The sequence below is a fragment of the Pelobates fuscus genome, chromosome 3 (genome assembly GCF_036172605.1).
Source record: "Pelobates fuscus isolate aPelFus1 chromosome 3, aPelFus1.pri, whole genome shotgun sequence".
NCBI classification, from domain to species: Eukaryota; Metazoa; Chordata; class Amphibia; order Anura; family Pelobatidae; genus Pelobates; species Pelobates fuscus.
In genome coordinates, this window is record NC_086319.1 from 27,272,126 (window position 1) to 27,285,431 (window position 13,306).

The following is a 13,306-nucleotide window of genomic DNA, read 5'->3' on the forward strand; positions in this document are numbered from 1 at the left end:
TGCAATAATGAATACTGAAAACCAAAAGGCGTACCTGTGTATGACCAATCGATTTCTTCAATTAATTTCCTCTGGTGCCTGTAGTATCCAAAAGCCAAACCTAATAAAGCAAACACAAAAGAAAGACATGAAGATGGAACAATTTAAATTGAAGTTTAAATGTTTGAAAGTCATTCCTACTTTTACTATCCCAAGAAGCAAAAACTTTGTGTGTCAGACTGAAGACTACCATTAGTTTATCTTTTTCCATCGATTTCTGAGTGACCAAGATCATAAATGCAGCTAGATAAATATTTAAGCACACCAAGATCTCTTGAATAGTTCAAATATGCTCTCACCCAGCACTAACACTATTACCGCAGAAAGACTTATTTTATATGTAATTGCTATAAGAGAACATTACGAAGAGCATTCTAATCTCAGCTTCCGTAAAAGTCTCTCTTTATAGTAGCAGTAGATCGGATTCCCGGTAGATTCAAATCGCAAACTCTAGGGGGAGACACTAGCAGATTCTGGGGGAAAGTGGGGAAAAGAAAACAATGTACACAGTATGCATTACCGTCATGTCATAGTTGAACCCAAATTAAACTCTGCGAAAAGACAGAGTTAAATAATGAACACAATTTTTAAGGCCATATTGCATTATATGCTTCATTAAAAACACCGTTGAGTGTATACCTATCAGAAATACTATTTTGTCGGAAAAGCATATATTTAAATTGAAAAGAACAGTATCAAAATTTACATATAAGAATACAGAACAAAAATGTCAAAACTCTATTTAAAGAATTTCGAACTTAAAATGATTAAATTATCATAGAAGAAATTATCAAGAAGACATTGTTAGTGTATGCAGTGTTCTTGAATGAATGTGCAGCTAAGAATCTTTCCGAGAAATGTAGTATGTTGGTTTATGGAAGGCACAAGATGGCCAATCTATGAATGTGATAGCTTTTCTTCAATCACAAGAAAATAACAGGTTGACTTTAGCTTCAACCATTCCTTGAAATTTCATTTGATCAAATAAAAAACTTACTTTACCGCAGATTAAAATAGATCATGTACCCTCTGGGGCATCCTTATATATGAACAGTGCTCGTTTTACACAGACAGCACTTATTAACAATGCAAGCACAGAACAAATACAAAAAGAAAGCTTAACAAAATATTCCTCTGTTAGGGGTCCTCACTTGAAAGCTTTTTAACGTTCTTTTTTCTTCTTCTTTACAATTTGAGCCTTTATTCTTGAACATTAAAGAAGTGCTATTGAATGTTGAGTGTTTAGCAGGAAAATACAAGCGTTAACATGCTTCAAGTTAAACACATGAAACTGAACAACAGATTCGAAAACAGATGCCGTGACTAACCCTTTCAAAATGTTATGGTGGTATAGTGTCGAAAACATATTTTCACCCAAGGCTGTAATATAATGAATGATAAAAAGAGTATATGGTTAAACCATTAGGCTTAACATTGCTTAGAATATTATCCATAAGTAAATATCCATGCAGTCGGAGGGGGTAGATCTGTAACATGCCCAAAGACAAAACATCTATAAAAATTATCCTTTAATCTCACTAGGACTAATTTGTGAAAATCAATCTAGAATACAAAAGGAGAGATAGATATAAACAGAATAATGTAATAAGGAATGAGAGATTGCATATTTAATCAGATGGGATAAAGTGATTAGTGTAGCAGACGAAGGTCGCTAGGAAGCAGTATGTTCGGTTTGTCAAAAGTAGAGACAATGAGAATTAGCATGATTATATTACGAAAAGAAAATAATCAAGTATTTTAACAATGTACAGTAGACCGAAGAAGAAACCTCCAGATATCGATTTTGTGAGAAAATGAAGAGATGAGCAATGTATTAAATTGTCTAATAAAAATGCTACTGTATCAAAAAAATGTAATCAAAGATTCTAATACAACTTCTCAAGTGTGGATACAAAAAAACAGAAAAGAGATATAAAAAGAATGTTGGAAACATATGATAAAAGTCAAGAGGAGACTTCTTTACATGAAGTAATTTCCAGGCCGAAAGATGGAACTATGATTCGAGGTGAGAGAGAGAGCACTTTACCAGGAATAGTATATGCAGGCTTCCCTTTCTATAGTAATAAGCTACTGTTTCAGCTAACAGTAATCAAATTCAATGTCCAGGCACCATAGGATGGTCCATGGCATGTTCTACCTGCTCTCCTTTAATAAGTTGCAGGTTGGGGGAATCCAAACCAAAACATCTGGCCATAGGATGGAGATAAAATCTAGTAAAACCTTTTAGCTTTCTGTATTCTGTAAACAGAATGTTGTGCCCTGTATCCCTTCAAAGATTTTTTTTACTTGCTTCGATAATGAATAAAAAAAAGTATGTATTTTTTAGAATCTGTATTGGCATTGACCTAATAGTTCACAGAACTTCCAACAGTTGAAGAACAAGATTTGATTAAAGGCATCTTTACTGCCAGTAAATCCCAACCAGTGGTTTTTATGGGATTAAATGCTCCAGTCATTCAGAGGGCCTATTTTTTTTTACATGTTGACAATGTGACAGTTGCTGTGCTATATATGTTATAGGTCATGAACTTGCATTCAGAATTTCCAGTATTAGAGGGTATATATTTTACTGAAACAGACTGTGCTTTTACCCACACTCCCCGAAATGACTTTAGTTAAAATACTATTCAATAGTCCTTCTCACTCTAAATGTATTCATATTTTGACTGCAGTTGCCTGGACAACGATTCTGCATCAGCGAATACACCATGAAACGCCTACATTATCTTATTAGAAAACACATTATTCTTTTTTGTTCCACGTTTCATAGAACAAAGACAGAAGATCTAGAAGATTCTAATTTAGGGATAAGGTTAACTCTTTTTTTTTATCTATCATATTCTCAACTGGGTCTTCCAACAGGAGGGTTCTACAAGTACAGTAGTTGAGTTTGAGTCTAAAAAGAGATTTCCTGTAACCATATAGGATTGGGGTGACCAGTAATATCATCTAGGCTTAGACTGGAGACCCACCTAAGGGTGCATTAAAACTTATTATTCTTGAATACAAGGGGTCGGCAGGCAATGTTCAGCTTAATCTGTGAGACAAATATTTGGATCAGGTCTTTAGATGAGCCAGTTGAATAAAATACCTTGTATTAAATACCTTTTTTTTTAACAGTCTTTATTTATGTTTTTGTTTAGAGCAGGGGTAGGCAGTCGTTGGCACTCCAGATTTCATGGACTATATTTTTGCCAGCATTATGCGAGATGTAGTCCACAACATCTGGAGTGGCGAAGGTTGCCTACCCCTGATTTAGAGTGCTACAAACAAAAAAAATCAATGTCACTTTTCACAGTAATTGTATTACAAAAAGCAATGACAATACCTTTGTCATTGCAAACAGACATGAACAGAACATACTTGTGAGAAGAAAGCAGTGTTAGAGCAACAGTGGATTCAGAGTATGCTCCGTGTGGACAACAGTTATATGATCATCATTTACAATACCCTATGTTCAAGAGTGAGAATTCTGAGGAAGAGTCTATTACTAGTCCTGCTAGGTGGAATCTCAGGGATCTTAATTTCATTAGGTAATTGAGACAAGTTTGTTCAACCCCTCACCCTATGCACCACCAACCTATGCTCCTTTCTCTCCACTAGACACTCCACTTTTCAAGGTGAGTTCAGGGAGTTAAGTATGCCAATGTTACTTGTCAAGGAATGCTATGCTGTAAGTTGCATCACATATAATGTTTATTGTGAGTGACATTTAGGAATGTAGAAACGAGAAAGGCAGCTAACAGGTACTGAGACAGAAAGGTGGGGGAAAAAAAGAAAAAAAAGTGGGGTGGGATAACAGGTTCAGGTGTGAATGCATAATGAAAGAGGGTGGTCCAACTTCAACCCAACATAACCCCATCTCATTGTGAAAGCTCACTACTGACACAAACCTATAATAGTAATTGGGACTATATAGACTCTAGGTGTAACTGGAGGTGCTCAAGTAATATTGCAATGTTCTCCATACTTCCTCATGTTTGTCTAATGGACCTTACAGAGCCAATGTACTCTCTTCTATCTTTCCTATATCCTGACTCAGGCCCAACTCATATGTTTGAATCATATTCACAATCATTTAAGAAACAAAATAGAAAAAACAGGTACCCTGTCACATCCTGTTCCTCGCTGCTGATCATTCTGGCTATGGCTTCTGGTATCCAGTACTCTTTTTACAATTCTTGTTTAGTTTTTCTTGTTTTTTTGGTTTTCTATTCTATGTTTGGTTTTCTTTATGCTGAGTTTCTGGGTTCATTCCTGTATTCCGTCCCGGGAATTCCCAGTCTCCAGGTTTCCTTTAAATGTTTGTTTTATGTTGACACACCAGTTTGTTTTCCATCATTCCTTTTGTTTCAGTGTTCCTGCAGGCAGCTGCTCAAGTCTTCTGCCCTTTCTTGCAGGTAAGTACTATGGGTTTTCTTATGTTGGTTTAGCTTACATTAGGCAGAGTAGGACCTGCCAGATATGGGGTACATTGGCGTTGTTGGCAGGCTTATGCAATGTATGACATATAATGTGACTAAATCCCCATGAATTTCATATGTAGTACTTAGTTATGTCTCCTCTTGTTTTGCCTATCTTATCTTGTCTTGTTTTAGTTTGTATACCCAGTCCATGTACAGTCCTGTACAGTCATGCCCATGTTATGTTCATATTTCCCTTGTGTCTTGTGTACATGTTCTGGGTTTAGCTTACTATCCTTCTGTGGTTCTGGGTTCTATTAGCTTTGTCTTGTTTTCATGTTTGGTGCCTATCTCTAGTCTTGCCTTATTTCTGTACTGGATATATTCTTGCCGCAGAGCCTCCCTATTTAGCTCTGGGAGGTCTGCTTAATTCCTGCTCCTAGTTCCTGGGATCCGCATAAGCTGAATCAGGGTTCTGGTATGTAGCTGCACAAACGCTGGTGCTCAACACCAAGGGGCGTGCGGTTTCCCTGCACCAGACCCTGCTAATCCACCTCCACACTGTGACTCCTACTCTAAACATTAGGCATACTGGGTCCCGGTCTTCGCACCGCTGCCCGGATAGTGTCTGGGTCCCGGGCACCGGACCGCCACCCTGACATACCCAAAGCATATACCTAATAATAATAATAATATTATTATTATTGCCATTTATATAGCGCCAACAGATTCCGTAGCGCTTTACAATATTATGAGAGGGGGATTTAACTATAAATAGGACATTTACAAAGAACTTACGGGAACAATAGGTTGAAGAGGACCCTGCTCAATTGAGCTTACATTCTATAGGAGGTGGGGTGTAAAACACATTAGGACAGGAATTTGCAGTCAAATAAGGTGGGCTGTCCTTTAGGAGAGAGCAAGAGACAGGTATGTGAGGTAGAGGTTACTCTGGGAGGCCATAAGCTTTCCTAACGAGCACTTCTTAAAAGATGCAAGACTAGGGGAGAGTCTGGTGGAGGTAGGCAGGCTATACCATAGGAAGGCAGCCGCCCGTGAGAAGTTCTGCAAGCGTGAGTTGGCCGTACGGGTGCGGACAACGGACAGGAGGTGGTCACGGGCAGAGCGGAGAGACCGAGAAGGGACATACCTATGGATCTGTGAGGAGATATAAGAGGGGCTAGAGTTGTTCAGTGCTTTATAGGTGTGAATTAGTACATTGAATTGACTCCTATAGCATACAGGAAGCCAATGTAAGGACTGACAGAGGGGTGAGGTGTGAGAACCGACTAGAGAGGAAAATCAGTCTGGCAGCAGCGTTCTGGCTTCTGGTCACCGGTCCTTTTGGATCATGGCCCATGATTTGATTTTAAAAAAAGCTGTGCTTAAAAAACACTGTCTATTGCTAAGGGCACCCAAAGAAAGGCAGTATGAAGTGTGAAACACTATGTCCGGCATGTCCTGCTAGGAACCCTGGGATAGTTGTGGAACCATGATTTCTCGAGTTTCTATGCTCAATAGTTCTCAATGTCCAACCTTAAATATTCAGGCGATTCCTAACTATGTTTTGAACATATCCAATTTACACCTATACTTAATAGATGCATGCATGAAAACAATAGAATAAATAAATGCAAAATATATTTTATGTTAATTATGAAGACCCTGTAGCTTAAAGAGATCCATCAATAGTTGTAGATTAACGGACTACTGGTGGTCACTACTTATAAAATGGCACTTTTGCTGTTCTCTAAATGGTCTTGCTTTAGAACACAATACAGTGTTTTACTGTGAAGTGCAATATGTTCATTTGTATAGCACGTATTTTCACTATACTGCATATGCAGATACACAGATTGCAAATCCAAATGCCTGCCATGTGTACAACACGATTCCTAGCTTTATCATAATGATATTTGGCACATTACCACCCTGACATCCATGAGGATTATTCTGCCAATATATATACTTGAAGAATGATATACCCATAGGAAGATCATCTCCTAAAGAACTTAAAGAGCAACTAAACTGTTTTTTGTTTTGTTGTTTTTTCTGTTTTTGTTTTTTTTTAACAATTAACCCTTTATTATTAATATTAATATTTTTTTATAAACCACCAACAAAATCCCACACCTCTGTACAACAGAATACAAATAACAGAAAACACAGTGTTATTATTATGTTTCCATGTGTTTTAAAATAAATGTTCAATAAAAATAATTTGAAAAGTAAAAGAATGAATGATGGCATGTACGTTTAGAGATATATTTAGCCTGCACTCTTTTTTATAACTCTGTTGTGTCCTTGTGGTTATTTAGGCTTCATGGACCCCTTTGCATTCCAAATATCTTCCAGTGGAGAACTGGAGGCTAGGACAAAGGGGGCAGCTGTATATCACTATAACAACTTCAATAAAATTAAGTTGTTATAGTGCCTACAATGTTTTTTTTTTTTTTAAACAGGGCTGAGTGGACATAACTTGCATATGAGAAAAAGTGGTCAATTAAACATGAAACCCCCCAAATAGTAGAGTTGTAAAATATTTCTAATTAGAAAAACTTGTCAGTTTGTCTTTTTTGGTTTGAATTTATTTATTTATCTCTTTTAGTAACTTAGCACAATTCACTGTTGTTTTAATAAACTTTTAAGAGCAATACAATTTCCCCCCAAAATTCTCCACAGTTAAATTGTTTAGTCTCTTCATCCTTCTTATATTTTGATATTTTTGACCACGTTACCATCATAGTTGATGTCAGAAATGTGAAAGAGGAATAATCAGCAGGATCGTTCCAATGGTTTCCATGTTGACTGGACCAATTTTAAAACATTGCCCAGATTTTAGTTAGCGGTGTTTTTAAAATTGTCCTTCCGTATTGCTGTACTACACTGAAATATGTTTTGCACTGAATATCAAAAGTACGCGTTTTAATAATTTTTCTTTGGCAATCATAAATCATTTGTATTCTGCAACATAAATCAATCTTTCCTATTAAAATGATTGAAACAATTATTTGAAAATGATTGTAATATAAACAATTTAATTTCTTTGAAGCACAATTTCATTTCAGTTGTGATATATCTGTAAAATAAACTCGCTTTATGTAATATTACCATGGAGACATTATATCCCTAAGCACTTTGAATCTGCTCATCATTTTGTTCAGATATACTGAGAATATTCTCCTCTGCACAGTCTGGCATTCCTTTCAAAATCAAAGTTAAAGGGAAAATTAACTCCTTAACAGGTCAGGGTTTAAACAAATCATGAAAATCCCTTAATATCATGATGTGCCTGAAATGGCATTGGAATTTGAAGGTTCAACAGAGAGAATGAACATATGGAGCCCAGACTAAAGTCAACTGGATAATCTCCTGCGTACAATACTCGCTGTGTCTGTTCCCTTTTTCTCTCAATTACTGATCTTGTGCGCAAAAATAGAATATGGAAATGGATGTGAGTATGGGTACAGCCTATAGCACATTTCTTTATTTTATTATTTTTTTTAAAATTTGATAGTGTATTTTGCAATGTTTGTCGACATTCAAAATTATTTCAAATTAAAGGGACACTATAGTCAACAGAACAACAACAGCTTATTGAATTTGTTCTGGTGAGTAGAATCATTAACTTCAGGCTTTCTGCTGTAAACACTGTCTTTTCAGAGAAAATCGAGTGTTTACATTACAGCCTAGTGATAACTTCACTGGCCACTCCTCAGATGGCTGTCAGAGATTCTTCCTGGGTCATGGCTGCCTAAAATGCATCCAAACATTCAGTATCTCTTCCCTCTGCATGCAGACACTGAACTTTCCTCACAGAGATTCATTGATTCAATTCATCTCTATGATGAAATGCTGATTGGCCAGGGCTGTGTTTGAATCATGCGGGCTCTGCCCCTGATCTGCCTCTTTGTCAGTCTCAGCCAATCCTATGGGGAAGCACTGTAATTGGATCAGGCTACCACTTCTGCTGATGTCAGCAGACAGTGGGCAGGTCTAAAGGAAACAGAGCCAGAGCTAGCAGCTTCAGGTTTGAATACAGTACGATTTTGCTATATTTAGGGAGGCATGAGGGGCCCAGGGTGGCTAGATGGTGGTTTTAACACTATAGGGTCAGGAATACATATTTGTGTTCCTGGCCCTATAGTGATCCTTTAAGGTTATATTTCACCACTGTTTGATATTTATATATTTTTTCTTCACCAGGAAACTATCACACATTTGTTGAATCAAAACGTTCTCTTTTCTTTCGCCTCAGATTTTGCATCTTCAGTTGCTATAGATGCATTTTCCCAGAAATTGGTCAAATTAATCACCCTAAAATTTCAATCTAATTAAAACCTCTCGTCAAATGACCTCACGTGCATTTTGACGTTTCTGGACATTCAGATTGGAATACTTTGGTTTCCGTTTAATAGCAAAACTGACCTATTTATTCCCTTAGCCAACAGAATTAAATACATATCTAGTTACTGAGAATAAGTACAATATAAAATATATAACCACCAAAAACTATACTAAATACCTCTGAAACTGTCTGATAATTAATAATTTACAATCAGATATTTTGCCTTTGTTAGGGAGAAATCACAGATTGAAAAGTAACAGGCTCCCCACATAAAAATGGTGTGGTTATGATATACAGACAATTGGTTTGATTTATAAAACCATCATAAGCGAAAAATATTTATGCTTTTATTTGTATTAAAAGATCTTTGCGGTTTGCTATTCTGACTTGCAGTAATGGAGAGTCGAGTCAACGTACAGCTCAAGCTTAATAAGTTTCCTGTCGGGAATCTATCAAACTAGCAATGATGGCATTGATTTAATCGTTGGATACGTTTTACCAAAGGAGGTTATATTTTTGGATAATATTTTAAAATTATTTAACATTCTGAAAAATATTTTGGTATATTGATACATGTTGTTGTAATGTGACATTTTTAAAAATATTTTGAAAAAATCTTTTTAAAAATGTATCCAAAAATATTTAATCATTTGAAAAGCTTACCCAACAATATTAAACTCGGGCCTACACTAGATACACCCGACCAGTCATATTTTCATCAGAGGGAGTTTTAAAAAATCTGCCATCGCTCTTTACTTTGATGCAAGGTAACACATGCATTATCAGTTAGCCAATTTAAAGACTTAGCAACAGATGACTTCTTAGTAGCTTCTGACAGTATCTCCCTGTCGCTACCACTAACAGTATTGACAGGTATTGAGATTTGCCAGCCGTACCCTGCTTAGGACAGCCTTAGGATTTTTGGCTTAAATGTATCCAATTGCCACCAACTTGTTATGTTTATCTAATAAATGCTATTCCCTGTCTCTATTTCTATACTTCTCATTGGGAGTTTTTCAATTCACGCAAGAGTTTTCTTTGCCAGCGTAACACTTGAAAATGCAATTTTTGGTCTCATATCCCCAAATGTGAAACATATGGAATCCCTCAATTTACACATATATAAAAAAAAAATTCTAAGACCAAATTCTTTTAAATTATTTTTAGCTCCCATAATTAATATAAAAGAATATAACAATGCCACCAATATGTGTGAACATGATTTAGGTTTAACATCATTTTGGTCTTTCAAGCACAATGGAGTTACACCTTGATCCAATAATTGTGATCTTTTTTACATTGTTTGGTACAACTTTACCATTAACCAACAGAATTATAAGAGTTCATATGGTGTTATTAGTATTTTGATTCAAGGACAAATTTAATGACCTTTTTGACTTAATAAGACGTTTTGCTTGTTTGTTTGTGTTTTGTTTTTTTGTAGACACTGGCAATAGATCTATGAAATATTGAACTTGATGAACTTGCTGGATTTTGTGTAGCGAGAGATGTGTATGTGGCTCGGATTTCACACTTCTCTAGTGTTGTCACCTATTTGTTTTTTTACAAAACACCCTGCAGCAAGTTCAGTTATTGCCTTGGCATGTTTCTCAACAACCTTACTAGATTCCTTCATTAAGTTCTAAATTATTTGGCAGCTGTTGGTTGTTGTATTTGAAATTCCTTTTTAAATTCAATTTTTTTTTACTCTTGTGATTTTCTATAGGAATAAGTAACTGAACTAGTTTTTGATAAAAATGTTAATCTTTTCCACATTTTTTTTTTAATTTTTATGTTGTAGTTGTTCTCATTCCCAATCTGGAAGCAAGTCTTTATATCAAAAAGAGCGGAACAAAATGTTTTTTAGTAATTTTCTTATTAATCGTATATGTTTTGTGTAAAATCACATTATCTATTGTGACATAAAAAAATAAAATAAATAAAAATAAGAGGATGAGAAAGTCAAGCTAACACATAGTAAGGTGATAGACATATTCCTCCAGTCTCAGAATGTCCCGTAATGATGAAAGTTTATATCACTAGTAACATCACTTGGCACAGAATGGGCAAATCAAAGCTCCTGATGAATTATTTAAACACAATTATTTATGGTTTGGTTGTAGTCATTGGCTGAATCAGCATGTATATATATATATATATATATATATATATATATATATATATATATATATATACACACACAAGCTGAATCAGCCAAAGAGGATGTAAAATTTGCAGTAAATACACGTTCAGTGGATGTAATTAACATGAACATTAATTGCGAATATGAATGGAAATGTGTTTGTTAAGTGATCCATTACACATTTCCTGCTCTATCCTTAGAAAAAAATAATTAGATAAAGCATAAAAAGAAAAATATACATTGTAAACAATACAATATAAAAATGACACACAACAAAAAATGCTACTTAATTCTACATGAAATTGTGTCATATTTATTGAATCAGATAACAGTTGGAATTGAAGCATTATTTCCATAGAAACAGTTCATTTCTGGCAGAATTTTCAGGGACATCAGGGACACTTTCTATAATTCTGCTATTCCCCCAGCCTCACCACCTGTCCCTGTGATCCTGTCCCCTCACAATCTGATTTGATCTCCGTATTCCCATCTTGATCCATGTTCTCCGTCTCTCTCCTCTAGTATTTTATTCATCCCATTCCAACATATAGCTATTTCTCCCATGATAAAAAAGCCCTCACTTTGCATAATGCCCGTGTGTACCCATTGACCTTTCTCACCATAACTCATCACGTTTTATTAAGATGCCTCATTAACTATCTTCCTTGAATCCAACTTTCTACTTGACACTTTTCATTGTGATTTCTTTACTTAACACTCTTATGAATTTGCTTTGTCCACAAAGACCATTGACCCAACTATTGCAAATCCATTGTTCAATACTCTATATTCTAATGACTTGTTTCAGTTAAGGTTCCCAAGGTTTTGTTCTGAGTTTCTGTGTATTTTTTTTTTTTTTTAATATGAAATGAGGAACCTGTTTGAAATATACAGGTAGCCAGGGTCAAAATTTCTGCTAGGCAGCTGCCCAGTTCAACTAGGGTCTGGGTGACAGACAGGAGGAGAGTGCACAGTACAGCGCTCCCCCTCCTGCCAATCACTTCTTGTAGGTAGACTGTGGGTAGAGGATCTTCTGCATCATCTGACCATCTGACAGGAAGTGCTCACTGGGAGCAACAAACAGCTTCCTGTCAGACTGGGTAGATGATACAGAAGATCCCCTATCTGTAATCCATATGACCACGCTACACAGGGGAGGTGAGAAGGTGTGCAAGGGGGAAGAGAGAAAAACACACAAAAGGGCCTGGGGAAGAGGACAATGACACATAGAGAGGGATAGGGAAATGGACAAAGACACACACACACACACACACACACACAGAGGGTGGGGAATTAGAAAATTACACACAGAGGGGCTAGGGAAGGGGACACAGAGACACTCAGACGGGATATGTAAGGGGACAGTGACAAACACAGAGGGGATTGGGAAAGGTGACAATGAAACATGCAGAGAGGCTTGGGGAGGGGTAAGTGACACTACCAGAGAGGCTTGGTAAGAGAAAACAGACATGCAAAGGGGCTGGGAGAGAGACACACAAAAATGTGCTGGGGAAGAGACTGGGGAAGAAAGAGACACACAATGGGGCTGTAGGAGAAAAAGGCCAACAAAGGTGATGGGGGGGCAGGGAGTGACATACAAAGTATGCAATTTTTTTGGGGGGGGGGAGGGAGGGTTGTTGCAAGTAGCTGGTCTTGTTCAGGGCACAAAATAGTCTAGCACAGGTAGCCATTATTTATTTAAGGTTATTTTGTCATATATTTTTAAATGTTTGAAAGATTAGGCATATAAGGGTAATTCACTAAAGTGAGAATTCCAAGTGAATTTTAAATTAAAGGCCTAAGTCGCTGAACTGGATGCATAGTGGACTTAGAGATTTTTTTTTATCTTGGCTATTTTTACCTTTAATTTGAGTTCAATATATATTTTAGGTGTACTTTATACCATACATAAAAGAAAGCCCATTTCTTCTTGTGACCTGACACGAGAGATCCTCATTAATTTTCTATGAATTCAAAATCCCCGTGACATATTTGTGTTGTTTAAGATATCAAGTTTTACCGCACCCTAAATATTTGATGACCGACCGGGGATCAATAACATAACCAGCTTCTTATATCTTCATAATTAACCACAATTACACAATGTGTAAATTCAGAGTTGGTCCCATGAGATAAACCCTTTTACAGACATTAAAAGTAAATCTTCCCAGTAAATAATGAACATCGAGGCTTGTATTTTAGCCTACAAAGTGATAGGCCATTATCTGTGGTCACAGGGGAAAACAGTAGATGATACAGTAGATCGTGCATAATTGAACAGCGGATATTGTACACCTCGCTTATTGTTTGTAAAAGAAACAGCCAAACAATTAAACTGCAGAATGAATTTTT

General features: G+C 36.3%; 1 protein-coding gene across 7 annotated transcripts in view; it reads right to left on the bottom strand.

Moving 5' to 3' along the window:
- PTPRZ1 (protein tyrosine phosphatase receptor type Z1) overlaps positions 1–13,306 on the bottom strand; it is a 163,050-nt gene that overhangs the window by 129,022 nt on the left and 20,722 nt on the right. For all 7 annotated transcript variants that reach the window (XM_063446823.1, XM_063446822.1, XM_063446821.1 and 4 more), the window contains exon 2: positions 35–100. In XM_063446823.1, the coding sequence (XP_063302893.1) occupies positions 35–100 (66 nt within the window). The remainder of the gene's footprint in view (positions 1–34; positions 101–13,306) is intronic.